The sequence below is a fragment of the Bombus pascuorum genome, chromosome 1 (genome assembly GCF_905332965.1).
Source record: "Bombus pascuorum chromosome 1, iyBomPasc1.1, whole genome shotgun sequence".
In the NCBI taxonomy this organism is placed as follows: domain Eukaryota; kingdom Metazoa; phylum Arthropoda; class Insecta; order Hymenoptera; family Apidae; genus Bombus; species Bombus pascuorum.
In genome coordinates this window covers 27,552,932-27,578,501 of record NC_083488.1, presented here as the reverse complement: position 1 = coordinate 27,578,501, position 25,570 = coordinate 27,552,932, and the positions used below count along the sequence as shown (strand labels likewise).

The window sequence follows — 25,570 nt, the reverse complement described above, 5'->3', positions numbered from 1 at the left end:
ACAACCAGGGGGCCATCTGTAATAAATTACACCAAGGTATGTTTATTTTTAAATACGATTTAGTCGTGTCACTAAATTCTTTTTATGTTATGTTACGTTAAAGTGAATTGTGATGTTGGCTGCTGGTTGCTTTGATTAGTATTTTAGAGTAGAATTAATGGAGCAGCAAATATAGGTACATGGGCAAAAATGGTGTTTGGTTGATTGGTGTGTGTATAAGTTTGACTCAGTGTTTTCCCGTTTTTTCAAGATCTACAAATTCAATTCAAATTTTTTTCTTTTTTTTTTGTTTTACCTTTTAAAGAGAATTAATTAGTCGCACTTTATATATTATACTACTGAGTCAGTCCTCTGTTTCTGATGGATATTTTTTTCTGTTTCTTTAGGAAAAGTAGATGTATTTCGACTGTTGTGATGAATTATATAATAGTAATAATAATATAATAGTTAATAATAGATAATAATTCCTCATAATAAATGTAAAAGCTGGTACACAGAGATAACAAGCGACTCGCTGGTGACGCGGACAAAAAGACTTACAAAAACGTGACACATGCACAATACTAGACAAAAACTTTGACAACACAAATCACCAGACTAATTTTTTTCTTGTTTCTTTCTGCACCGATGTTCATACAGCGGCGAATGTTGATACATCTGCTGGCCCAATATGATAACAAATCATATCAATATTCAATTATCTAAAACATTCTAAAACTTTTTCCTTAGAAAGTCTGCTGCAAACCACTCGATGGGTTGCAAACTGTATGTTTTCCGTATTGTTTTTTTCTTTTTTTTTTTTTTGTGGACATGATTGTAAAGTCCTTTTCTTCTTTGTCTTCTTCATCTTCTTTGAATGAGGGCTTGACACAGACTAACAAGATGTTCGTGGCAATAGATGGAGACAACTCAATTAGTAAACTGAAACCGCCTGGTCCAGTAATATAGATAGCAAAACCCTATTCCAAATTATAGGTAACTGGAAGAACATATTGTTCTCACAGTTTTTGCATTCTGTAGTTTTTATTGTTGTCCTCTTCGTCGTTATGATCATCACTTTCTTCTTCCGTGGATGCATTATCTAACCATGTTAACCAACTGTTGACCTACACCATTTAAACATTATTAATTAATGCAAGTTTCTTTAAGTTTAGTTTGTTATCATGATATAAATTACTAATCACATGTCAAATAGAATAATTATAGTTATGAAGACAAAAAAGGTGTATTAGTATTAAGAAGATTGGGCAAGAGTTTCATAGAAATTGTTATGCAATTAAGTGTACTTTTTATAGCACAGGAGCATTTCACCAATAAAGAATACTGATCATATTGTACTGTATAGTACTGTGCTAATTTGTAGACACATAAAATTTGGAACATTAATGTAATATTATGAAATTTGAAGTCCTATTTACCTCAAATAATGCTTTACCCTTGCCCGGATAAGCATCAGTAACACATTCTTTCCATTTGAAATAGGCATCTTCTTCAATCACCTCTAATCGGTAAAGTCCATCAAACCATCGCAATAGCATCCCTTTTGGAAAATTGTGCGAGAACCAAAATGCTTGAAGTGCATGGAGAGCTGTTACTTGAGACTCTATATCGACGAAGAGTAAACGCATCAAACGTGCATATTTTTCCAGTAATGCTTTTTCCTTATCTATTACTGATTTTCCTACACTAGACGGATCAACCCCAGGTGCCAGTATTGTTTCCTAATACAAACATGAAAAATAGAAATAATTATAAAAATATCAAAATCATGTATGGAAAAGAGAACATGAGATTTTTAACTATTTACAATACCAACAAAATGATTATAATAATGATATAATATTAATAAAGATATAAAAAGAAATTATATGTAGTTAATACATATAGTAACATAAAGTAACGATTTTAATTAATTTTTATACTAACCTGTGTAATGTATTTCAGAAGAACATTCATCAAAGCATTAATAAACTCTGAATCAGAATGATGCGAAGGTTCTAGCTTTTCTTTGATCCATTTGTAAAGAGTATTAGGATTTGGGTCATATTCTAATTGACGCCATATATCTCCCTGGATCTTAAGAAGCGGATAAAGGAAAGTCAATTCTCTGTCCTCCAAGATCTCCGCAAGTCTCTCTTTTGTCTTGTCTGCTTCAGGTAGCTGGCTAATAAGATTCACCTTGCTCTCGTTAAAGATCTGTGTGAGTCTTGCTTTGCCTTGGCTTTTATGTAACTGCTGAAGTGTAAGTAAAAACAACGGATGATGCTGACCGTTTTCTGTCACAGCAACCAGATCGGTTAATTGAATTAAATTATCCACAATAGCCTTGGCTGTTAAGAAGGCAACGTGAGAAGCTACACAAGGCACAGTACTTTCTTTTTCTGGAATATTGGACACTAGTTCTTTCCATCCCTCATGTATCTGCTGTACGGTAATCATGTCTGCTTTCTCCAATTCAACTACAAGTTTAGCTGCAAGTTCACGCTCAGAATCTCCACGGTCTAATGTATTAGAATATAACGTATAAACTGCATGACGTAAAAATCGTTCAGGTATTTTAAGATCTTGAAAAGCTGTTATTGCGTCCTGTATATTCGTATGAGAAGCAAGATCGTCCATCAAAGAGTTCACTTTTTTCAGTATCTCTTCTCTAGAGGTTCCTTTGTCCTTTCTATCACGAGCTTTTTCTCGTTTATCTACAGGACCTTGTTTTATTACGATTGCTGGTGACAATTCCTTGTGCAATAATGGCGAACTGGGTTTCAATGTGCTAGTACGTAGAAGAGGTAATTCCGAGGCTCGTCCTGTGAACAGATCTATTAATTGAAATAATAATTAGAAATTGTCTGTGTGCGGCCATGCGTATTAGCATTTATATGTTAAATTTAAACATCTAAATTAGATATGATTATTTAAGTAGAAGAATATGAATTTGGTTGAACCATATGTTAGTGTTATTATCTTTTTCAACCAAATTATGTGTATACATTATTTGTAACAGTTACTGCTAAGCATTTGAAAAATTAATATTTCCAGAACTAATTAATATTTTACTAACTAAAATACATACCACTGTTGAGAGGTAGGTTGGGATTGATGTTGGTTTGTTTAAACATCATAGAATTAGCTGATGGTCTTAGTGATACTTCTTCTGGATGTCCAATCAACATCTTATTTTTATTGAAGCGTAATTGTTCTTTATTGCTATCTGTAATTCAATGAAAGAGATTCATTAGCAAGACGTACGTGTTTTAATAATAAATTACCATTTAATAAAGTAATACGTACTGTTATTGAAGTTTTGTGGTGAATTATGTTGCTGTTGATTGTGTTTTCCTTGATAGTTGTTTTGGTTACGATTCTGATAGTAACCCGGCTGGTTACGTTGATTGTGACGGCCATAAGTAACCCCGGAAGATCCAGAGAATCCATTAGGACTGAATGGGGATGGCATGCCGAACGATGGAGAAGTCAATGGTATACTTCCCATCATATCCATGTCTAATCCACTACGTCCCATTTTTCTTAAAAATTCAGCTCCGAGGCGATCCTCACGTCTATGGAAGCCATTTCCCCTCGAAGACTCTTCATTATCACTGCGAATTTGATTAATTGGCATTGGACCTTCAGTGCTGGTAGCCTTACGCGGTACCCAGCCATCACGGCGTAGCTCAATGACATCACGCAGCATAAACTTGATGCGTAGAGGAAGATCTCTGCTCTCAGCTAAGGAGTTCATACGATTGAAATATTGATCCATAAGTCCGCGGCCTTTATCCGAGTCAAGGATACGGCCGCAGGTACGCATGATTTGACAAAGGCATTCGATATCCTCAGCAGTATCCCCCCTGGATCTCCTTCGCCTTTTCTTCTCCAATAATTGCTGGATGCAACGATGTAAAATCGTTTCCGATACGATTCCCAATTTTCCCAGTTCTCCGATGAATTTAATGTTACCAAGCATTTTGCGCTTAGCCACCTGTCGGCGTTCCTCTTCCTCTGGGCCAAGTTCATCCTGATTTTCGAATGCCTCGCTTGCCTTTGAACGATTTTCAAATTCGTCTTTGCACTTGTTAAGAAGAAGAACTGTGAATGTGCTTTGGCCTTTTTGACTTTCAATGAGTGCTTTTCGTGGTTCAAAGTTTGCAGCTTCGTCAGACAGCCGTTTGCACAGCTGTGCGTACATAGAACTGTACTTGGGTTCATCAAGTGCTTTTTCGAAGATCTAGAAGTGTAATGGTAATAAATATTAAATTATACAGATTTTGATTTTATTTTACATATTATAGCACTTATGACCTACTTACCAAAAAAATGACACCTCTGAGAATCACATCAGAATTAAGCTCAACGTTGAGCAGGTCGCTGCTCAGCTTTGCGAACTTTTCCGGCGTAAGCTTATTAAGAATACCCCGCACCTTTCTAAAGATGAGATCATTTCTGCTTTCTGGGGTGAGTGCATCGCGTCTAACAGTTGAAGGAGGGATCCAGCGTTGCTCAGCGGATAGGGAGCGAATATCGTCCCTGGAAGGCATCGAATTTTTTTAATTTCAGTGTGTTACAAATAACAGTGAACACAGAAGATTGATTGGATGTAAAAAGAAGCAGCTCGTGTATGACTGTTACAGTCAAGGTAACTTTCTAGACCCTGACCTTCCTCCCGAGACACGAGAAGCACCCCCCGGTCCTGTGGGGTTGTCCGTTGTTGCGCGTGTTTCGGCCCCCTGAGTGATAAATCACAGCACACAGATCTTCCTTTAGGAAGCTGAAACAAAAAGAAGATTACAATAAAAATACCTGTCATTTCATTAATAATTTATTGCTTACACGCATGCTACTCCATCCATGTTTGACTATTAATATCGCAGCCTTTTGTACCTAATGATGCAAAAATATGATGTATTAACACACATGCAATTGGGATGCTTAGAGTACAAGTTATCGTGTGCAGTCTGAAAAAGTATATTATAATTTTATCTCTTTGCACAAAATGCATTCCTATTATTTCTCCATTAAATCTAATCAATCTTTGAACTATGTGTACTATAATATATATTTAATGAATTTTATACTATTGTCATCAAATCATTATGTGATAATTATATCATTATGTAATATCTTATAAATTAAATATTTCTATGAAAGACTTCTTAAACGAAGGGATAAATTTATAAAAAGAACAATTGAAAAGTATTTTCCAAATAAAAAATACCCTACTTTTTTAAGAATTTACTAATATCAATATATTAAATGCATAATACTCATGTAAACTGTACAATACAAGTTTATTTCCAAAAAATAAATTAAATTTTCAAACACATACAATTTTTGTAAAGAAAAAGGAACATAAATTTTTTCTTCTTTACATTTCAACATTGTAATACTAAATATAATTATGCAAAATGGGTGAGAAACATTCACTCTTGTCCAACAATTAATAAACCATAAAAACATAACACAAACATCTATTTATTTCTCTTCTGATAATAAACATCATTTTGGAGTCAAGTAAATAGAAACCGAACATAATATAACATGTAAAATACAAAATCACAACAAAATAAATTTAAAAAAGAATAAAATTAAATTTCTTTTCTTCCATCTATTGTATATAATAATAAAATACTAATTGCTTTATAAGTAGGCTGCTAGATGTTTATGTAAATTCCTATTTTTTGGAATGCAATTAAAGAAATAGAATCTAAAGCAAAAATTTATTTCATTTATTAAATATTACAGCAAATATTATTATACTTTGAATAAACTATAGTTTTGCATACTATGTGGATTTCTGGAGCTTTAAGGTTCCTATAGATACATAAACATCCACAGTCTACTTATAAGAATGAGACTTCTAACGGCAGGAAGCACGGATTAACAGTGTGCAGCCTTATTGCGCTCACAAGTGAAGGTCTTCAACGGGCAGGACGAGGACCTTCTCCAGGGAAACGGCTTTGATCTTGAGGTATCGGTTACGAATAAAACAACCAAAAGCTGTGGACGATAAACGTGGAGAGGATCGTATGTGGGGCGCGGCTCATGGTCAGACGGTCAATGAACCTTTCGTCGTCTCACCTCGACCGATCTCGGCTTCTATCGCCAGCATGATCGGGTGAGGTCGGACAACTTCGTCCTGACTTCGACTAAGGTCGCCTTTGACCGCCTCTACTAAGCGATCCATGTATTTAGGGTGCATGACTGGAAAACCTTCGGTCTGTTTTCAATTATATGCTACCGGATGGAGGCAAACAGAGAATAACTTTATCTCGAGAACAGAAAAGATTCCAATATCAATTCTATGTACAGTTCTTTGTGCAATGTTCTTTTTCTTTGAATCACGGTATTATAGACTCTCTTTTTTTTTACCATGACAGACATTTATCTCTGTATACGAGATGAAAAAGTAAGGTGGAATCTATAATGATTAGAAGTATGTGCAAAAATTGTCAGACAAATATACATGTATAAATTTGAGTTTTAATGTTTAATTATTGTATGCATTTATGGTAATTTATGCGATAAATGAAACTTGAGTATTCTGCGCAGTGTTTTGCTTATCTTTATAAATATACTTCATGATGAAAAATAAATGTATTGAAATAACAAGCTTTTTTCTGATTATAATAATTCCAAGAGTAAATTGAAATTGTTAACAGCATAGTATAAATAGGAGATGTATACGATATTGCTATAAATTATTTTGGATGATTTTTAGAAATGTAGAAAATTTGGATGAACAATGTAATTTTGGAATATCAATATACGGTTACAAAAATTCTCGCCCGGTAAAAGCGGAAACTAAATATCATTAAATATGTATGTACTTACACATACATATATTGTGACTTAAAAAGTATTGCTTTGGGTTGCACGACGAAGGTCGCTGTCTGCAACATGCTTCGACATTGAAAATTTCTTTGGTGCATTAAACCGGTATTTGGTTTCGTTTCCTTTTAAATTTATATTACTTTCGTTGTCAGAAAATTAAATGAAGGTTTAGGAAAGGCAATCACTTTGACTTGTTCGATTACCAAAATAACAATTGAAATTTCTTAGCAGTTCTAAATTTATCTTGTTTAAATTTAAATATACGCATTTAAATATCTATCGAACATTTCAATTTGGACATGACAAACGAATCACTATATCCAAATAATTTTACAAATATGTAATTAAACTATAATCAAATACTTTTTGTAATTTTCTTCTTTTTTGTATAATAATTCAATAATAATTTTAAATATTGATAATTTCATTGTAAATTGTATACAAAACTTGTATAAAAATGTATCATAAAAATAATGCATTCTACGATTTAAATGTCTATGGAATTCTGGGACTATGACATGGGAAGTTCAAGATTGCAAAGAAACAGTTATACCAATTTTATAGTTTTTGAAGCTACAGCGCATGCCAAGTTGAATATGTCATAAGTATATCTACGAATGTTATTATCGTAAAACAAAGCAAAAAATAATCCAAAATTTTAAATGTTTTTAAATGTTTACCAAAATAGCTATTACCTTGTAATAATTTATACTGCGTATTTTTCCCTAAATAAAATTAAAATTACTGATGAAAATATAATTAAATAAACAAAAGTGAGGACAGCAACATTTTTAACAATTTTGAACAATGCATAGTGTAAAACGACGTTAAACGAGACCTTAAAAAATAATTATGTACAAGTGGAGCCACGTGCTAACAATAAACAAAGAGATAGCAACGAAACTTAGATCGAGCAGTTGCTATCCTTCTTTGAATACTTCAGACACTCCATTATTCTGTTTCCTCATGACACGTCATTGATGCGCCGTGACGGCTGCACTCCACGAGTTAGAACAAGGTTGCCAACTTTTGAAGGCCGATAACTCATAAGATCAGTGATTGTAGGAAAAAAAAAGTGAAGTACCTCTAATTCAAATGAAATTTTTCACTAAACACTTAAAGCAGTTTCTATAGAGAACATTCTCTCCTTAATAATATTCTAAAATGTTTCTAGAAAGAAAGAAATAGCATATCTATGATAATACTACCAACATTATAAACAATAATCGCTAGAGAAATAGCATTACACAAAAAAGAGATTAAAATTCCTTGCCTCTAAAATTTTTCACGTTTATCACGACAATGCACATTATCTAACATCTCATTATTTAATGAATTTCATGTAATTTAAAAATTTCTCGACATTCCAACTACAATCTAATTACCAGAGAGTTGTAATTTTGTTTTATACATTCACGATCATTTTTATGCTTCGCATAATTAGCACATACACAGAAACACAGATGCCGAATTTACCAAAAATTTCTAGCAAGTGACATAGTTACGTGGCGAAGTGCAAATTAGCCGCACAAAGTGGACAGCTGAAAGAAAATCAGTACGTCTATTCATAGTACGATAAGCGTTTAAGTTTGGTGTAACAAAGAGGCCACATACGGTCGTCACACGTCCGACATAGGAACAGTCATATGGCCGAGCATTTAAAGGCACACGGCAAACGCGCTCGCCACGGGTGCGCATGTTGTAACACGCTCTGCCCCAAGTATTAAATGTTTCGAGGTTGTAATCGTTAGAATTCTGGATCGTTAGTATGGCATTATAGAAACTGAGGTGGCAAGTTTTTCACATCGAAACGAAAATTGATTTTGAACGAATTACATATACTCTTATTTCAAAATTGATTTCAACCGAACCATGCTTATAAATCTGTTAGAATTTTCGTATTTTATATCCCAATTTAGTTTTTGTTTTAACAAAAAACATACTTTAAACATAGAAAAGATTCTAACTTAAATTTTCTAAAAAAATTTCTAAAGAAAGAAATCACATATAATAACAATATAGTGATATATTAAAAAAAATCTTTAATGAGAAAAACAATGAACCAAAAATGAAATTGAAGATCACTTGCTCAAGTATTATGATAAAACGAAATAGATGAAAAATAGTTGTCAAAAATGCTTTTTTTTAAGTAAGCAGAAATTCGAAATGTATAAAAACGATTCTAAAAATTTGTTCTCTGTTAGAAAGATAACGCAATATATTATTAGTTCAGCATCATTTTGTAGTTTCTTTGTTCAACCATAGCATACAACAATGAACAGTAATGAAAAAAAAAAAAAAAAAAAAAATGTAAAATCTACCAAAGGAACGACATTATAATTTTATTAAAATGGAGAACATGAAAAGTATCGAAAATTTGAGGCCATATATGTACAAAAATTCCAGCGGAACGTCAGAAACATGACAGTGTACGCCTGGTTGGTTTCGTGTACGCCTATGCGTGTGCGTGCACATTGATCGATGAATACGTATGTGTGCTCCATGCATACATATGTTTACAAGAGTCTGTCTCCATATCCGTCACAAAACGAATGTATTAAAGTGTATCGAACAGCAAAAAATTTGTCGAAACGAACACTTTTTTCTCAAACTTATTCTAGAATATATCACTAAAAAAATTCCTAAGTTTATTTGGCTAAAGGAAATTCTTAAGAGACGACTAACCCTGTTAATTTTTACATTACAACTTCACTCTTTTTCAACGAGTAAAAAAGCTTTTAATGTTTTAATCCTTCAACAGGAATTATTACTTCCAATAAAATTTAAGAGCTACGTGAAAATATATTTTCGTTTTTGAAGTATGATAAAGATAAAATATGGCCAATATGGGCGTAAGAACCAGAGCACTACCCCCATTTATAAGGGGTGGTAGAATAGCAAAATAAAATTGAGTTCACTAAAATAAATTCTTGCATTTACACAAAATTATGCGTATCAAAAATGGCTTTTTTATAGTATAAGTGAAATTAAGAAATTCCTATAACAATAAAGAAACTGCCGATTGATCCGAAGATGAGCAAAAGAACAGGGCAGAGTTAAAGAAACCTTTGACGTAAGCAGTGTGCATAGGACTCTCTAAATAAACGAATCGATTTTGCAATTGAACAGAAAGTAACCAACAATCGAAGAAAGGAAGGTACTAATTTCAAAATTCATCTAAAAGGAAGCTAGGCAACAAAACATAATGGTGGAAGGAGATTTATCATAAACGTCGAAAATTTTGCTTTCACGTATAGCTTAAAAGAAAATATGCTTCTAATTAAAATGCGAGATGTGCATAGCTTGAAACGTGTATAAAACATGCTAGAAGATAAAGGAATGAACCTACACCAAAAGTCACACCGATTAAAATGTCAAAAGTGGGAGGAAGTTGCGTAGGTGCTTGCAAACAACACTCAATTACCACTCGTGCATTGTTTAATTTTGCTGTTATTCAAACGAGAACTAGTCGATCGAATGAAAAAATTGAAATTAGAACGAGATATAAAACTGTAAAATATGATAGGGAGTCGACGGAACGGAAGATGCGTTCGGAACCGACATGACGCACGACCTATGTACGAGCTGTATTGACTCGAAAGCAACCCTCGAGAAAATTCTACCAAATTTCCCAACTTTTAACCAGATTTTTTGTGAAGAAAATACACGCAACGTGGTAAACTAGTATTAAATTGGTTATAGTAGCAGGCAGACAAATGAAAATGTATGATTTTTGCGAGTAAAACGATGAGAAATCACAATAGCGTTTACTTACGGCCGACGGTTGTTGTTTCTGAAGGCTTTCGCAATCAGTCGGTCGTATTCGGGAACTTCCGTACCGTACGTCTTGTCAAGCCAATGTTCGCCATGCGACTAACATGTAGTCCCGCAGGAAAGTAGCTTATTAGTCGGTTTAACTGTTCAATAGAAAAATTTTATTACGGATTTTTCTTACCTTTTATTGCATTAAACGTATAGAAATATATTAAAATAAATGTACCGTTAGTTTTATTTTTGATTCTAGCGGTAGTAATATATAAGACGGTATTTCAGACATTCGTTTCTATGAATGGATAAAAAATTATTTTATCGTAGGTTAATATTCTTATTTATTTTTCTTAACAGGGAATTTTCTAAAACAATTAATTTCTTTATATGAAAGATTACAATTTATATTTGTTTATTATAATAAAATAAAACAGTGTTTACCAAGTGATGTTTTGAATCTAGTAGTACTGACGGTGTTATAGACACAGTAGACTATATTAAATTCCTTTTATATTACAAACTAATTTGAAATTCGCAAGACGTACATTATATTATTAATAATTTATTATCAGAGAATAGATCTATTTTTATTAGTCGATAAGTAAATGGATTATTTACAGATACCGAGTCTGGACTTAAAAAATATGAAACGCCGATAATGTGGAAATCTGTCTGAATCGCGGTTTCGTATACAAAGGGGCTATTGTCACATAGGCGGTGGATTAGATCATTTAGGCAACTGTCAGTTTCTAAAATTCAGTATATAAAGATAGTTCTCTTGATTTTTAAATGTGAATTAATAAAGCAATTTATATTTAGATATTAAGAACATTTGTGATAAAATAAGTCAGGTTTGTTTTATATATTTGTCACATATTCATTTATGCATTTTTGTCTTGTATTAATTTTATTCTTTCGTGTACGTATTTGCCGTATATCATTAAAGATCCGAATGCTATTCAGCTGCATAATGACGAATAGAAATAGAATAGAATTTTAATATATGTTGATTAAAATTTTGATTTACTATATAATATGTGTATCATATAATATTATACTATATTATTCTAACTAAAATATCATTTTTATGACAGCTTCAAAACATTCATCTGATACATATTTATATTGTATTTCCTAGGGTTCAATAAATTTTACATTTACTAACGATATTACCACTAACAGAAAATTTAAAATTTTGAACATTATGTGTTTTGTACAAGTATTGAAAGATACTTGAAATACATGTAATAAGTACATACATTTAACAGTATTATGGAAAGTAAGATTAAATATATTTAATCTAGGAGAATAGAAATTATAAACAATTATAAACAAATAAAAGATGATGTTAATTTAAATACATTGAAATACATAAAAAATCTGTTATAATGTTTACATGTCCTTAAAATTTTAATAGTGATTCATATATGTGATAATTTATCAGTGTTATTCATGAATGTGTCATATAGGTTTCATCATTTCATTGTGTGTTTATATATATAAACATAAGGTTCTGCGTAAAAGAATTATTCTCCAAAATTTTAAATGTATTTATTTTTTATTTTTAAATTTTGCAGGTTTATGAATCTTTTAGAAGTAAAGAAATTTTAATGAAACTTATATTTATTCTTAGAATGGCTCACTGTTCTCAAACATATGGGTCCACGGATCAACGGACAGATGTACCTGATGTAGGATTTAGTCCTACTGAACTTTATAGTCTCAGTGAAAATATTACTACTAACATATATACAATAAATACAAGTTGGAAGACGCTTGAACGTGCATATAAAAATGTTGGAACCAATAAAGATAATCAGGGTCTAAGAGATAAGGTGTAAGTAATTATAATAATTTTGAAATAAAGACCAAATAATTTAGAGATATATGATAATTTTTAATGTCCTATTAACATTTTACATTTCAATTCATATTTATATTTACATTCTATGTATTGATTTTGTAACAAGGCATGTCACACAGTTAAGCACAAATCAAGTAGTAACCCAAACCAGCAAAGACATTGCAAGACTGACAGTGCTAATGAGGCGAGGTGATAAACAACAGAAGTTGCAAATTGAGAAACTTACCACTGATTTCAAAGATGCATTACAAAGATACTCAGATATGCAGAAGGTAAAATATATTTTATTAATTGTGTCCTAGTTAATTATAATGTTATCATGTACTTATAATTTCTTTGTTATGGAATTTGTAGTCAATTGCTGAAAAAATGAAGAGACATATTTTGCTTACAACTACTATAGAAAATCCTATGGATCCCGAGGAAGAAGAACAACAACGTTTACTTCAAGTTCAGGAAGATGAACACAAAGTGACACAAAGGTTTGAAATAAACTATATCCTCATTTTGATAGATATACATAACTATACTTGCACATATTGTAGCACTGTAGTGAAAAGAGCTTGATTATTTCTCACAGTTTGCATACAAGCAATTGGATGAGAAATGACTCACATTATACTAATCTTATTAAAAAAATGAATATTCAAATAGGTCTTTTTCATTATTTTTGTAATATGTGCTTAATTCATAGATTTTATAGTATGAATATCGAAATAGCTTGAATTAAAAATTTTATCGAAAAGATTAAATAATTACAGTGTGTATTATTCATATAGAAAAGTTATAAAATGCACTTGAGTGTATGGTAAGTTTATTTTAATCGATATTCTAATACATAATACAAGTCCGTAAAATTACGTTATTGATCACACATAAAATGATAAAAAAGTAATCTACAAGTACTTCTCTTTCCTGATGTTCTTAGGAATCTTGAGTTCCAGCAGGACATACTGTTAGAGAGAGAAGACAGGATAAAACAAATTGAAGGTGATATTTTGGATGTAAACCAAATAATACGCGAACTAGTAGCATTGGTACATCAGCAAGGAGATTCAATCAGTGAGCTATTCTGTCCAAATTTTATAAAAATATCCCGTTTTTGCATACTTTTATAAATGTTTATTATTGTAGACACGATAGAGAATCAAATAGAAGATGTCCACGCGAATGTTGAACTGGGAGCACAAGAATTAGTTAAGGGAAGTAATTACCTAAGTAAATATCGACGGAAAGTTTTTGTCCTACTATTACTCGCGATCATAGTTGTCGTTATATTAATTATTATTCTAGTCACTAAATTAAGTTAGCGCTCCTAATCATCGTAGATACTGCGAACAAATGAAAAAGGTTGTCTCAATCTATCTTATTGATCGTAGTACTAATATCGTGGAAAAATATAAATTGCCAGTTTATATATTGGATATGCAATATGGGGAGAGGATAGACTTATTTTATATTCATTTGTAAATTAATTAATATAATTCAAACGTATTATCCTTGTTTACTTTCCAGCTTGTAAAACATATTATAATGTTCTTATCGCGTAACTTGTTTTTTATTTTCCATTTTAAGGCAATTTGAATTTAATAACTCAGATTGAAGCAAAGCATAACAAAGATATTAAATATCCGCGTCATTTTTTATAAAAGGCTTTTAATAGTAGCAGAAACAAACTTTTGAATATTGCAAAGTAACTGTAATTTTTGTTGTATCTGCAAGTTATTGTCTAACGAAAACTTTGATAAGTCATTTTGTTATTAATTGTATTATATATTATTTTCTCAATAAATTATACAGCATTATAAATACAACCAGCATTGAAGCAGAATGTTAATGTTATATTATAGCTTCAAATTTTATGGCAATAGATACTGTTTGTTAAACATTCATATTAAAACTATGTACTCTACTGATTGACCATATATAACATTTTGATATATACTTATCATAATTAAACAATTACCTAATATAAGTAGTAAAATTATTCATTAATTTATTTATTATGATAAATCTTTAAAAAATGTGTTATTTAAAGTTTTATTATATTGATATTAGAAGGTCACAAATGAAAGCATAAAGTGATTAAACAGAGATATGGGTTTATCCTAGAGATATGTGAAATAAACAACGTGGCACTACATTGATCAATGTTGGAAGATTTGTATAGATAGCATTTGTTAAATGAACTATATCTTGTTTTAACATTTTTTTATAATTGTGCGCTATAAATATGTAATTACTATTCTGTACCCTGGTTTTTATTTAAAAATGTAACTTTCTATTGCATATATTTTACCATTCAGATAAATGAACCATTCTGATAGATTCTGCTCAACTTTATTAATCAATTGAATGTAATGAGAAGTGATAAGTGGAAATTATGTTTTGTAAAATAGATATTCTTTTACTAGCTTGTCATTTACATGTTATCATTTTGGAACAATAAATTCGTTTCGTATTATTGAATAATTAATTATGTGCCTGTTATAAAAGTAATATCATATAACATATTGTCTCCATTCTTTATTTTGGAAATATAAATTTGCACAAACTGAAAATGAAATTTTGATTATATGATTATGTTATGAATACTGTTACTTATCGCTTTTCATCTATGTTTAAAGTTATGTATAAATTAATACGAATACATGTATTTATATGTATGCACACGCAGCTTCTTTACTTTTACAGATCAGTCACTTTAAACAGCTTTACAATATAAAATATGTAATGTATTGAGAAAAAAACAATAATTTATATTTTTCATGTGTTTGAAACATTTTACTATTTTATATACAAACACAGGTACTAAAAAAATATTAAAAAATACTTATCACAGTTTACGATTTATGTCACATAATATAGGGAATGCCTACTGATGACTTTTTCAAAACTGTTTTCAAGCTTACATTTTTACAAGAGACTATGTGTATCACTATGTAGTTCTTATTAACTACATGATAATTTATGTAAGTGAGAACTTTTAAGGACATATAAAAGTGATAAAAACATCATGTTCTTAATCTAAGCATAATTCAATTGTATAAATTGTGAATATACTATAATTTTTTATAATCATTCTTTAATAGAATTATAATATTGTTTATTATGAATTATGCGCATTTTTGCTGAAGGTTACAACATTAAAAAAGGAATACAGTACAGATTATCGTAAGATTGAGACAGCCATTTTCTATAAATCAATTTGTCTCTTATATGATTATTAGGCATTCCAGAATTTAACAGTCCAGTGATTACATTATCATTAAGATTATAACTTGAATATTGTATATACAACTAACCACTAACATTCAAAATAAATTGCATTATATATGATACTAACATTGTTATGTTGTTGACGTATGTACAGATGACAACAGTTTTGTTACAATAATGAACTCTACGATGTTTCACTGTATTAATTGTAAATTGTGTTTTGTTCTTCTTTTTCTTTGTGAAATGTACCGCGTTCTTTGTAACATTTTATTAAAAAATACTCGCTTCAGTTGAAATACAAATAGCATGAAAAGAGGACAATATTTTGCATTAATTTTTTTATGTTTTACATTTTTTTATGAGTTGCTGCAAGTGTCGTTGTGATACAAATTATAAAGTTTATGTAAACAAGATTGTGATGAAAAATATAAAAAGTTTTGTTAGGCTTTAAGAAGTGAAACAATTATCATTTAATGTTTTCATTATCACAATATTTATAATTTATTGCAACCGAGATGTACAAATTATGTTGTATTATCAATACAAGAGATAACATTTGAATATTCCGCTTTATCATTTCTTTATCGCGTTTAAACTGTCCAGCCTGTTTTATATACAAAATACATATATTCATTTGTTATATATATTAATAGCTTGCTGTCACTGAAAGCTTACAGCATATACCACCGTCTATACTCTATTATAATTATTTTTATATTTACATGATTCAAAAATTTGTGATGAACAAATTAATTTAAAAAAAATTAATACTTTAATTATAGTAGGTACACATGGGATTCATTTATAACAGTAATTTATATAGTTCGAATAGTATCTAATGTACATTTATAGCACGTAGTTTACAAAAAATACTTAAACTAGAAATACTATACAAGAATAAAACAAATGCATAACAGAAACGTAAGTTTTATGGTTCATTAGTATCTTGAATGAAATGCTAAGATATTAATATTAAATTAATAAGTATTGCTGATAATTTATATTTGAATAACCGATAGAAAAAAGTTAAAAATAAATCATGAAAAACTCAGTCTTAGTTCGCTTACGGGTCTTTTTTCATAAATGATGTCATTTAAACATACGTGGATATGTTTATCACTACAAGTGACGATAGCGAAAGCAAAATGATAATGACGATGTTAATATAAATACCGTGCATGATGTTTAACGTATTTCTAAGCTTTTATCTTATTTTGTTGCTGAGATCGTCTAGCTTTTATTCTTGCTTGTAAAGTAAGAAGAAGGCCTGCGAGAACATCGTGATTAGGCAGTTTCTTAGCGAACAATAAACGTTTAACTGAGTCATCGTAAGTTAATAAAGCGACCATATTTTGTAGTAAAAAACCTTGACAATATTCTAAAAGTTGCGTGGCGTTGTAAACCTGGAAATTGTTAAACGACAAATCATTTATTTCATATTTCCTCTTTAACAAAAAGTTTGTGGTATATAACATTATATCTAACAAAATCTAAACAAGATACCTTTGCGTGAATATACATAGAAACGATATTGTCGAGATCAACCATAGAAGAACATTGTGCCTCGCAATACCTAAGTAATCCATCCAACTGGAAAAAGTTCGCGGCTGCCATTAACTCCAGAACATCACTTTGATTAACTTCTAACGTAGCACAACCACCGTGGTATAGAAATTCCATAACCATCTGAATATTAAAATATGGTTTAAATCTTAAGTAAAAAGCTAAGGCTTTTTAGCTCTTTTGGAGTATTATATACCTGGAAAATGTGGTATCGAATATCGTTAATTTGTACAATAGGAGGATTTCCCTCGCACAGTTTTGAACTTAACATATTCCTAAATCTCGGTGACGATGTGACCAAAACGATTTTATGGCCATAGAAGACTCTGCCCTCCACTCTGAATTGTACATCGCTTAATTCTGGATTATTTACAAACTTAGGATCTATTCTGGATCCACTAGAAAGTGTTGTATCTCGAATAGGTTTTATTGGTTCCCATCCAAAGCACGTACAGAAAATATCCGCGAGGAGAAGCGTCGTTCCTTCTTTCTATAAAAAAAATACAAGCCGAAAGATATAAGAAATATACTTATTCGACTCAACTTTAATCAAGTTGAAATATGACTTACTTTACTATATCTAAAAATGTTAAACAACAATGGGAGACATTCTTGTACGAATTGTGTCGAATAGTCATCTGGGCAAACTTGAAGAAAATCTTGAAGTAATTGATCTATTACCGAATCTAATCTTATTTCGTGAGCTGTTGCAAGACTATGCATCCAGCAATGTAACGTCCAACCCACTTTTAATCCACGAAGTTCCATCGTGATATCTGTGAAAAAATTCATATATTTATACAAAAAATATATAAGTATACTTTTTTAAGATGATTTCTTCCAAATATGTTTTACCTAAGTGGTTGCTTTCAGCACTATGGTACATTGCTTCTTGTAAAGCTTTAGTTTGAACTTTATTAAAGACTGGCTCTTTGCCTTCTCTTCTATTTCCTCTTCCATCTACAGTTTGTTGTTGAGGACTAGTACCGGCACTACCTTCTGCCAAAATTTCTTCTAATGACAATACTTCTTTTTCTCCTCGTTTGGCAGAGAAGTTTAATGGGTGAGACAACAGTTGATGAAGACAACTCCTTTGACCATGAGCTGTTGCTACTGATATTGCACTGTAAGATAAGAATACAAAGCAATTATAATTTATTACTTCTTTGAACAATAATGAACTATATTAGATCTGTCATCAGGAAAATTAAAATAAATATTTTACTTGCCTATAACAGCCCCGCTGAGCAGAACCAGAGTACGAAAATGAATCTTTTATCAAAGTAGATAAAAACGGCTGAGCTCCATGAGCCAAAAGAAGTGCAACCATCTCATAATTGCCAGATGCTGTAGCCGCTTGCAATGGTGTAACCGTAGATTTATCTTCGCTCAATTTAGCTCCACCTTCAACAGCTGCACCCCTCTCCAACAATATTCTAGCAATATTACAATGTCCTAACAACGCCGTGTAGGTTAAAGCAGTCCAATGTTGCGTTTCTGCATTGAATCCAGACTGATTACAGAATGTACTATTAGAAACGTTACTAGAGGCGCTAGGTGAACTGGAAGACGAATTTGAAGACTGCACATTCTTTCCTGGAGTCATTACAGCAGATGACGTCATTGGACTTCTAGCATTTGATACATTTAGAGCTGTTGGAGTCTTGGAAGGTGTGTTCGCTGATTGTCCAGTGGGTGGAGGTGGACTTTCGATGTTTAAATCAGCGCCAGCATCTAACAATGCTAGAACAGCGGTTTCATCACTGTTTATACACGCTATCATTAAAGCAGTGAAGCCATTATCATTCACAGTGTTGATCTTTGTCGACGGTAAAAGAGGCATGGCCTGAGCTATTAAATCTGCACGACCGCTTGTTAGCATCTTGAAGGCCATATCCATAGTTAAAAGCCGGACGTAGTCAGAATCGTCAATGCGCTTCGAGCAGACTGAAACTTCCTCGAAGCTGTGAACGAAGTTTATTACAAAACCTTATTAAAAAGCCAACATTACATTTTAGGACCTTGCCTTATAGGGTATCCAAGGTACTTTTATCATTCTGTAAATTCTAGTATGTATTACCATATCGGTCTAACAGGACAATCTACTCCGGGCAATAGCAATCTGGCAGCTTGATTAATGTCATCTTGATCCACAACTAGACCGTGCCTGTGTTCTGCATGGGCGGTCGCAACTCTTAGCCATTCGACCAGTGGCGGAAGTACGACGTATGCTCGTTCGTATGCGAGTTCTTGTATTCCGGAACCTCGTTCACCGTGTTCCAACTGTATAAATATTGTTTCATTACATTACGTTCAGACAATAGAAAAGGAGAGCAAAGATTAGGATCAAATGGACAAACCTGCGAACACCTCATGTAATAAAAGAGAGCATTTAATGCCTTGGTTGTTAAAGGTATAGGTGAACGTCCTGCTTGAGCTACTTTCGATATTAAATCTACCAATTCTGACATTGATCCTACGCAGGTGGTTAAAAGCGACGGTTCTAACGCAGATCCCGCTGCATCTCTTCCGCTGCGAGATGATGAGGAAGAATTTAGAGAACTGATACTAGCCCAACGTGGCATGGCAAGTGCACCTGCGAACATTATGAGATTCTCTTAAGATTATGGAATATGTGAGATTCTCCTAAGATAAGAAAATGGATTAAATGATCGATTTATTTCATTTATAATACATCTTAATACGTTAAAACGCTAATAATTTATATAAAAAAATTCAAAACTTACTAGGAATATTTATTGTCTGATAAATTTTTTAATACGTTCTAGAATATATCGGTTAACAGTAAAAAAAGAAAAGAATTACATTAGTAACCGTAATTAACTATAGTAATTAAGTAGTATATGGGGTCATAATATAGTTAAAGCGGGAAATAATGAATTTTAAAATAATATTAAATAGCATGTTGGGAAATAAAGGAATACTTTTCGCGTAAATAATCATTGCCTACCTGGCCTAGTTCCTAACAAAATAATTTTACCTGATGCCGTTCGACCAGCATTTAGATGCGCGTACGGTTGCAAAAGACCCCATAAATCTCCACTGTTTGCAATAGCATGTTCCAACATGGTTGCAGTCAATGTTGTATGGGGATCAGTCGGTATACATTGTAGTAGTATTTCTTCCAACAGATTTTCGATTCCAGCGGTCAAATATATGGCTGCATACTCGTGTATCATTCTTCCTAGTCGTACATCAGACATCCAACGAAGAAATCTTCCCACTGGTAGTTGTAGCCCGGATCGAGATGCTTTCGATTGCTTTAACTGATCGCCAGATACGGCGAACATCGCTGCAGCACGCAAGCACGCCTATAAAAAGAGAATAAGTAGATGAATGTCTGTACTAACGTAGTAATAATTTGCCTGAAATCTGTCTGTTATTCAAGGTCGTTAAAATATAATACTCGTCTATTACTGGGACAAAAAGTTGTCCAGTTTTATGGTCGTACTTTCTCGATTGATTATTTAAATATTATTCAAATACTACTGTTTATATATAATACATTCAATATAAACAAACTTAGCTATTAGAATAAGTGTTTTGTGATATGAGCCTATTTTATGAGCCCATTATGTTATTATAATATTTCCTATCTTTATTGTATTATCTGTTTTTATATTACTATATTATTACCTTATAAGTAATTCCTAGTTAAAGCAAGCGTGTATAGAAGAAACATATATAAAAATTAGTGTATGACTATTACAAAGTTTATGAATTTTGTCTGCTTATGGTTATTTCCTATGCAAACAGGGAGACACCCGCCATCTTCTAAATTCACGCGGATCAAACGCTTACGGTGTAAAGTTGAATTTATATCTTTATGAATCCTGAGGGATACAATGACGAATTTATTTTAATCAGCTTAGGTTTAGCCTTTGCTAATATCAATGTAACATAATATGTCTTATTACTATTAACATTGAGTAATGAATAAGATAGTAAAGGGTATTTAGATAAGTAATTTATGCCGAGAATATTAAATTAGCAATTTACTCATCTTCAATTATCACATCAACGAATCACGTGTTTTATTTCACGTACCTTGGTACAAGAATCTGCCAAGGCCGGACAAAGCACGATTTTGAATGCGCTGTATACCTCGTGTTTACTGCATAGACCAACAGGTTTAGCCAGTCTCTGAGTTTCTCGACCAATTCTAACCAGCGCCCGTTGCAGCAGGTAAGAGAGACGCGGTATCGTTTCCATAGAGACTTGCTCCATGTGTTCTCTAGTGCGACCATTTTGCAACACGCGAAGGACGTCGTGGTGCGTCCATGGTAATTGCTGTAACTCTACCAGCCGATTATGAGAGTCTACCCAGACGAACTCGTCAGCACTGGTTACGTTGGTATTTATGGTTTCTAAGCTGGAGTGCCTCATCAGTCTCCTTACAGCTGGTTCTGAACTCTCGGATCCGCTCAAGGAGGAGTAGGTGGAAGACGATTTATGGGAACGCATAGTAAGCTGTTGAATTGCTAGTTTGATATCTTCTAAGCCAGAACCTGACCATGGGACCTGTAACTACAATATAGTTATTGGAAAAAGAAATTTAAGGTAATGATTTTTATCAACAATGGATTTCTATGTTATTGCAAAGAGCACACCTTAGCGGGTGTAGCTCTGTGTCTGTTACGATTCTGTCCAGATCTATTCCTGCCATTTCTCTGAGTAACCGAGGCCGATAAACGATCGTCTTCTGGCACAGAGTTCAGCTGCTGTGGACTGTGTGCCCTATGATGACGATGCGGTGGTGAACTGCTACTCGTGTGGCCACCTGTGTCCGACATGCTTGCATGTCCTGACGATCGATTTTCATCTGATGAACTATTACCGGTACATTCTGGTCGCCTCTACAAAAGATGTTCATATTTTATAGCGTTTGCTCTTCAACATCATGATAATATATCGTGAGATGATGGATGGATGGTGAAGAAAGTATATAAGGAATAAGGAGTAGATTGTTGGAGTATTAGTATCTTTAGAATTGTTTAACGATTGTTCTTGAGAATGAGAATGGAAAGTCGAATACTACGTTCATATCACTATCACAACATTAATTTTGTGGATGAATTAGAAAGTATTCAGATTGCAAAAAGAGCATTAAAATACCTGAAGCGCGCGAATTTCATGTAAACTAAGATGGTAGTGTTGAGAGTGATGGGGATGTTGAGGCGTTGGCGTTGGAGCAACGCTGTCCGTGTCCCTTTCCGCCACCATGTGTACCATATTATGAACACCGTTTTTCGGAGAACTTTCCGTGAAGTCCTTCGAGTATGGAGGACAATACAATTCCCGTCCACTGCCACCGGCCGGTCTATAAAAAATTTTTAGATCATTTCAAATTTTTGAAATAAATTTAGCACATTTAAATTTTGAAAATTTTCCATAAATGCATAAACATCCGCAATTTATACATAAATTAATTCATATACTATCTTTTCGAAGAAATGGATACTCCCTCCTAAAAGAATTCATAATTAAATAATTTAACTAATTAAACAAAAAATTTTAAATTATATGATTATCTACATTGATATAATCAAATAAATTACTGTTCTATAAAGTCTACTATTACTACACATTAGCCGCGCGTGTAGAGCATATACGGGGGGGGCATGTTATTCGATATCCTGTTAGGCAAGTTTCTTGTTAATTGCCCGCCAAATAATTATAATCCAGCGAAGCCCGTGCCAGTTCGATCTTTCTTTTCCACTGCGCCTTGAAAAAGCAAGAACGTTGAAAAAATACTTGGTTACCGCGTATTCCGTTAGAACGATTTAGCTTTGAAAGAAATCACGTTCTCGAATGAACACAGAATCTATGGAGCAACAAAAGTATTCAATGTCTTCATCAGAGATTGGAGAGATAAATATAATAAAATATTATGAAAGATCTCTGCATCGAAATATATGTAATAATTTATGTATTCTGATGTGATATCGTGATGAATGATATTTATCGCTTATCGTATGCGTTTGATTATTTGAGGTTTGTTGTTTTTGTTTTATATTAGGATTAACTGAATATTTATATATATAATATGTATATACAATGATATATAATATTTTCATTCGTAAATTGCATGATACATAATTGTTTACAGACCCTAATGGTTAACTCCATCTATCTTATCGATTCATTAAAAGCGCTCTCTATTCACGGAAATTAGTTCGTGTAACGCTCGATCGATAAAAGCGGTCGATAAAAGTCATGAGCTGTTGTTTCTTACATATTTGTTGATTTTTTTACGCCCGGTATTGCTCTAATATTATATAACCTAGGATTGCACGCGAACGAATCACGAATGAACACATGAACGCGGTTCAAACGTACAAATTAACAATATTTGTAGCCGTACGAAAGTAAAGAGATTCACGTGCTCGATAAGTTTCGGGAAAGGTAGATCATGGTCCACATGTGTTTCGTGTTCTCGATTGTGACCTCTTTGTTTCTCGTGATTGTTGGTTGTGTAGGGCGTCCACGCATTTCAAATTCTTTCTCGATGAGCAAACGACCCGACTCGGAAATAAATTCGATTTGTTCCGAATCCAGAGAAAAGTATCGCGTTCCAAAAATCTGCGGTCGTCTTCTTGGCGATCCTCCCGGGCCTGTAATTAATCGTACGAGCCGGTTTCTGCGTAAGCGACGAGCTTGCGTGTTTCCCATTAGGTCGCGTTTCCATCGTACGTACAGGTGTGTATTTTGACGTTGAGTTCGAAATCGTTGAAAAAGGGTAAATTCCAACCTTTAGTTCGAGAACCAGATGGATAAAGATTTAATGGATTAACATTAAGTAAAAGTGGCTTGATTAATGGAAATTTTCTAGGAAATTATATACATTGCCGGTTGAATAATGTTGATGTAGCTGTGATGCAGGGGAGAGAAGACAAATCGACATCGGTTGGTTTCTACTAGTAAATCAATGTATATAAAGGGTTAATGGTGCAAGGTACGAGGATTGATTATTAAGTTTTATTGTGAAATTTGTGCAGATTTCAAAATAACTTAGGTATGCAGTACTCTAACCCTTTTTATACCATTTGTATATACTATATTAAATATAAAAGTAAATGTTAGCTACACAGTGTACTAATTTCACAGATACTAACTGACCTAGAAGAGTAATGCTCTGGTGAAACAAGTTTCACACTTTTATTTACCATTTCCTCTGAAATTAAAATTGTACTTAATACCATTAACGAATGATATAAACACACCCTCTGTTTCTTTAAATCGGTAACAAACTTCAATAGAACTCGTATACAACTAATGATAACAAAACCAAAGAAAAGCAAAACTTGTATTATATAATGACAGTAAGCTTTCACGTTTGGATATAATATCCCTTTTCTTCCCGTCTAATGCTCATCATCAAGCGAACTAGTCTACCCTCCTAAGAGGAAAAAGTCGATGGAGATTATACTTATTTAATCTTCAAATTACGCCACCATCCCACCATTGAAGTTAGAAAACAAACATTTCATCTTCGGAACGAATTTGCAAATAATATAGCGAACGTAGTTCAATAAATAATATTTTAGCTATTTTTAGTCTTATAAAGTGATATTATACTTTAAGATATACTTATCGTGCCTTTTCCTGTGATTTTCGTATGTTTAAATCGCGTGACTCGCTCGATATAAATTAATATTCGTGGTACGTGCAAGCCTCCGAATCATGGCACCTACTTTTTACTTGAACTGTTCCGCATGCGTGTGTTTCGTGCGGACCAGTGGAAACGCGCCCTTAATGCAATTACAGATAGTCGCGAGGAGGAGCGCTGCAGCTGATAAACGTTTCATTCACAGGGGCTTACCCAATTATGCCCGGTAAGAATAATTGGTTCTTTTAGAGCCGGGTATTCGATCAAAATAGGTTAAAAAAATGTGATAAATAATTAATGAATAATGATTTCTATTTAAAAGATCATTGCAGTTATTACGGACATTTTTTATCTATATCTATATCTATCTATATCGGCACATGCGTATTTTGATTAATTTATTTTATACAAATAATTTGTTTGTACATAGCAATGTAATTAAAATTGTTAATACTGTTAAATTGTGTTTTTTATACCTGTTGTTAAAATGTTATACCTAGGTCTGTTATACCTAGTTCTACCTCAGCAACCAATTTCTACATACAAAGCATCTGTTCCACCTATGAATGCCTCAATTATACGTTTTTAATTAACTACCATTTAAAAAAAAAAGATTTTAACTGATCTACCAGATCGCAGTCTGAAATATTTTCAATTTTCTGCGTTTCTTATTGTTAGTTAATTTCGTATCACGTTAG

General features: G+C 32.5%; 3 protein-coding genes across 7 annotated transcripts in view; 1 reads left to right on the top strand and 2 right to left on the bottom strand.

The window, feature by feature from the left end:
* Positions 1 to 17: 17 nt before the first annotated feature.
* LOC132908965 (eukaryotic translation initiation factor 4 gamma 2) lies at positions 18 to 10,719 on the bottom strand. Of its 2 annotated transcripts, XM_060963471.1 has the most exons (8): positions 10,604 to 10,719; positions 4,654 to 4,765; positions 4,308 to 4,524; positions 3,289 to 4,225; positions 3,071 to 3,208; positions 1,927 to 2,816; positions 1,419 to 1,721; positions 18 to 1,106 (listed from the first exon to the last, which is right to left on the bottom strand). In XM_060963471.1, the coding sequence occupies exons 4-8, from the start codon at positions 4,184 to 4,186 to the stop codon at positions 999 to 1,001; spliced, it is 2,337 nt and encodes a 778-aa protein (XP_060819454.1). In that variant the 5' UTR covers positions 4,187 to 4,225; positions 4,308 to 4,524; positions 4,654 to 4,765; positions 10,604 to 10,719; the 3' UTR covers positions 18 to 998. The 2 variants fall into 2 exon arrangements, with proteins under 2 accessions (XP_060819454.1, XP_060819446.1); XM_060963463.1 differs by lacking the exons at positions 4,654 to 4,765; positions 10,604 to 10,719 and having other exon boundaries at positions 4,308 to 4,535.
* Positions 10,720 to 11,113: 394 nt separating this feature from the next.
* Positions 11,114 to 15,801, top strand: LOC132908993 (syntaxin-12). 2 transcript variants are annotated; one of them, XM_060963546.1, is made up of 6 exons: positions 11,114 to 11,447; positions 12,174 to 12,433; positions 12,567 to 12,732; positions 12,815 to 12,942; positions 13,389 to 13,522; positions 13,595 to 15,801. In XM_060963546.1, the coding sequence occupies exons 2-6, from the start codon at positions 12,207 to 12,209 to the stop codon at positions 13,768 to 13,770; spliced, it is 831 nt and encodes a 276-aa protein (XP_060819529.1). In that variant the 5' UTR covers positions 11,114 to 11,447; positions 12,174 to 12,206; the 3' UTR covers positions 13,771 to 15,801. The 2 variants fall into 2 exon arrangements, with proteins under 2 accessions (XP_060819529.1, XP_060819538.1); XM_060963555.1 differs by having other exon boundaries at positions 11,119 to 11,447; positions 12,230 to 12,433.
* A 347-nt stretch (positions 15,802 to 16,148) lies between these two features.
* The window catches only part of LOC132908948 (ankyrin repeat and BTB/POZ domain-containing protein 3), a 32,939-nt gene continuing 23,517 nt past the window's right edge, over positions 16,149 to 25,570 (bottom strand). For 2 of the 3 annotated variants that reach the window (XM_060963436.1, XM_060963416.1), the window contains 12 exons: positions 22,379 to 22,583; positions 21,874 to 22,119; positions 21,311 to 21,790; positions 20,244 to 20,574; positions 19,603 to 19,838; positions 19,323 to 19,525; positions 18,472 to 19,206; positions 18,098 to 18,366; positions 17,813 to 18,018; positions 17,439 to 17,732; positions 17,183 to 17,365; positions 16,149 to 17,082 (listed from right to left, as the gene is read on the bottom strand). In XM_060963436.1, the coding sequence (XP_060819419.1) occupies positions 16,876 to 17,082; positions 17,183 to 17,365; positions 17,439 to 17,732; positions 17,813 to 18,018; positions 18,098 to 18,366; positions 18,472 to 19,206; positions 19,323 to 19,525; positions 19,603 to 19,838; positions 20,244 to 20,574; positions 21,311 to 21,790; positions 21,874 to 22,119; positions 22,379 to 22,583 (3,595 nt within the window). In that variant the 3' untranslated portion in view covers positions 16,149 to 16,875. The remainder of the gene's footprint in view (positions 17,083 to 17,182; positions 17,366 to 17,438; positions 17,733 to 17,812; positions 18,019 to 18,097; positions 18,367 to 18,471; positions 19,207 to 19,322; positions 19,526 to 19,602; positions 19,839 to 20,243; positions 20,575 to 21,310; positions 21,791 to 21,873; positions 22,120 to 22,378; positions 22,584 to 25,570) is intronic. The other variant, XM_060963426.1, reaches the window with a different exon arrangement.

What these genes read in the sequence shown, in the direction of transcription:
- LOC132908965 (XM_060963463.1), bottom strand. Translation starts at nt 4,535, where the DNA reads ATGCCTTCCAGGGACGATATTCGCTCCCTATCCGCTGAGCAACGCTGG. An exon ending in ACCACAAAACTTCAATAACA is followed by an intron (nt 3,209 to 3,288) that starts GTACGTATTACT and finishes ATTGAATTACAG; the next exon opens with ATAGCAATAAAGAACAATTA. An exon ending in CAACCTACCTCTCAACAGTG is followed by an intron (nt 2,817 to 3,070) that starts GTATGTATTTTA and finishes TTCAATTAATAG; the next exon opens with ATCTGTTCACAGGACGAGCC.
- LOC132908993 (XM_060963546.1), top strand. Translation starts at nt 12,207, where the DNA reads ATGAAACTTATATTTATTCTTAGAATGGCTCACTGTTCTCAAACATAT. An exon ending in GAACACAAAGTGACACAAAG is followed by an intron (nt 12,943 to 13,388) that starts GTTTGAAATAAA and finishes TGATGTTCTTAG; the next exon opens with GAATCTTGAGTTCCAGCAGG. An exon ending in TCAGCAAGGAGATTCAATCA is followed by an intron (nt 13,523 to 13,594) that starts GTGAGCTATTCT and finishes TTATTATTGTAG; the next exon opens with ACACGATAGAGAATCAAATA.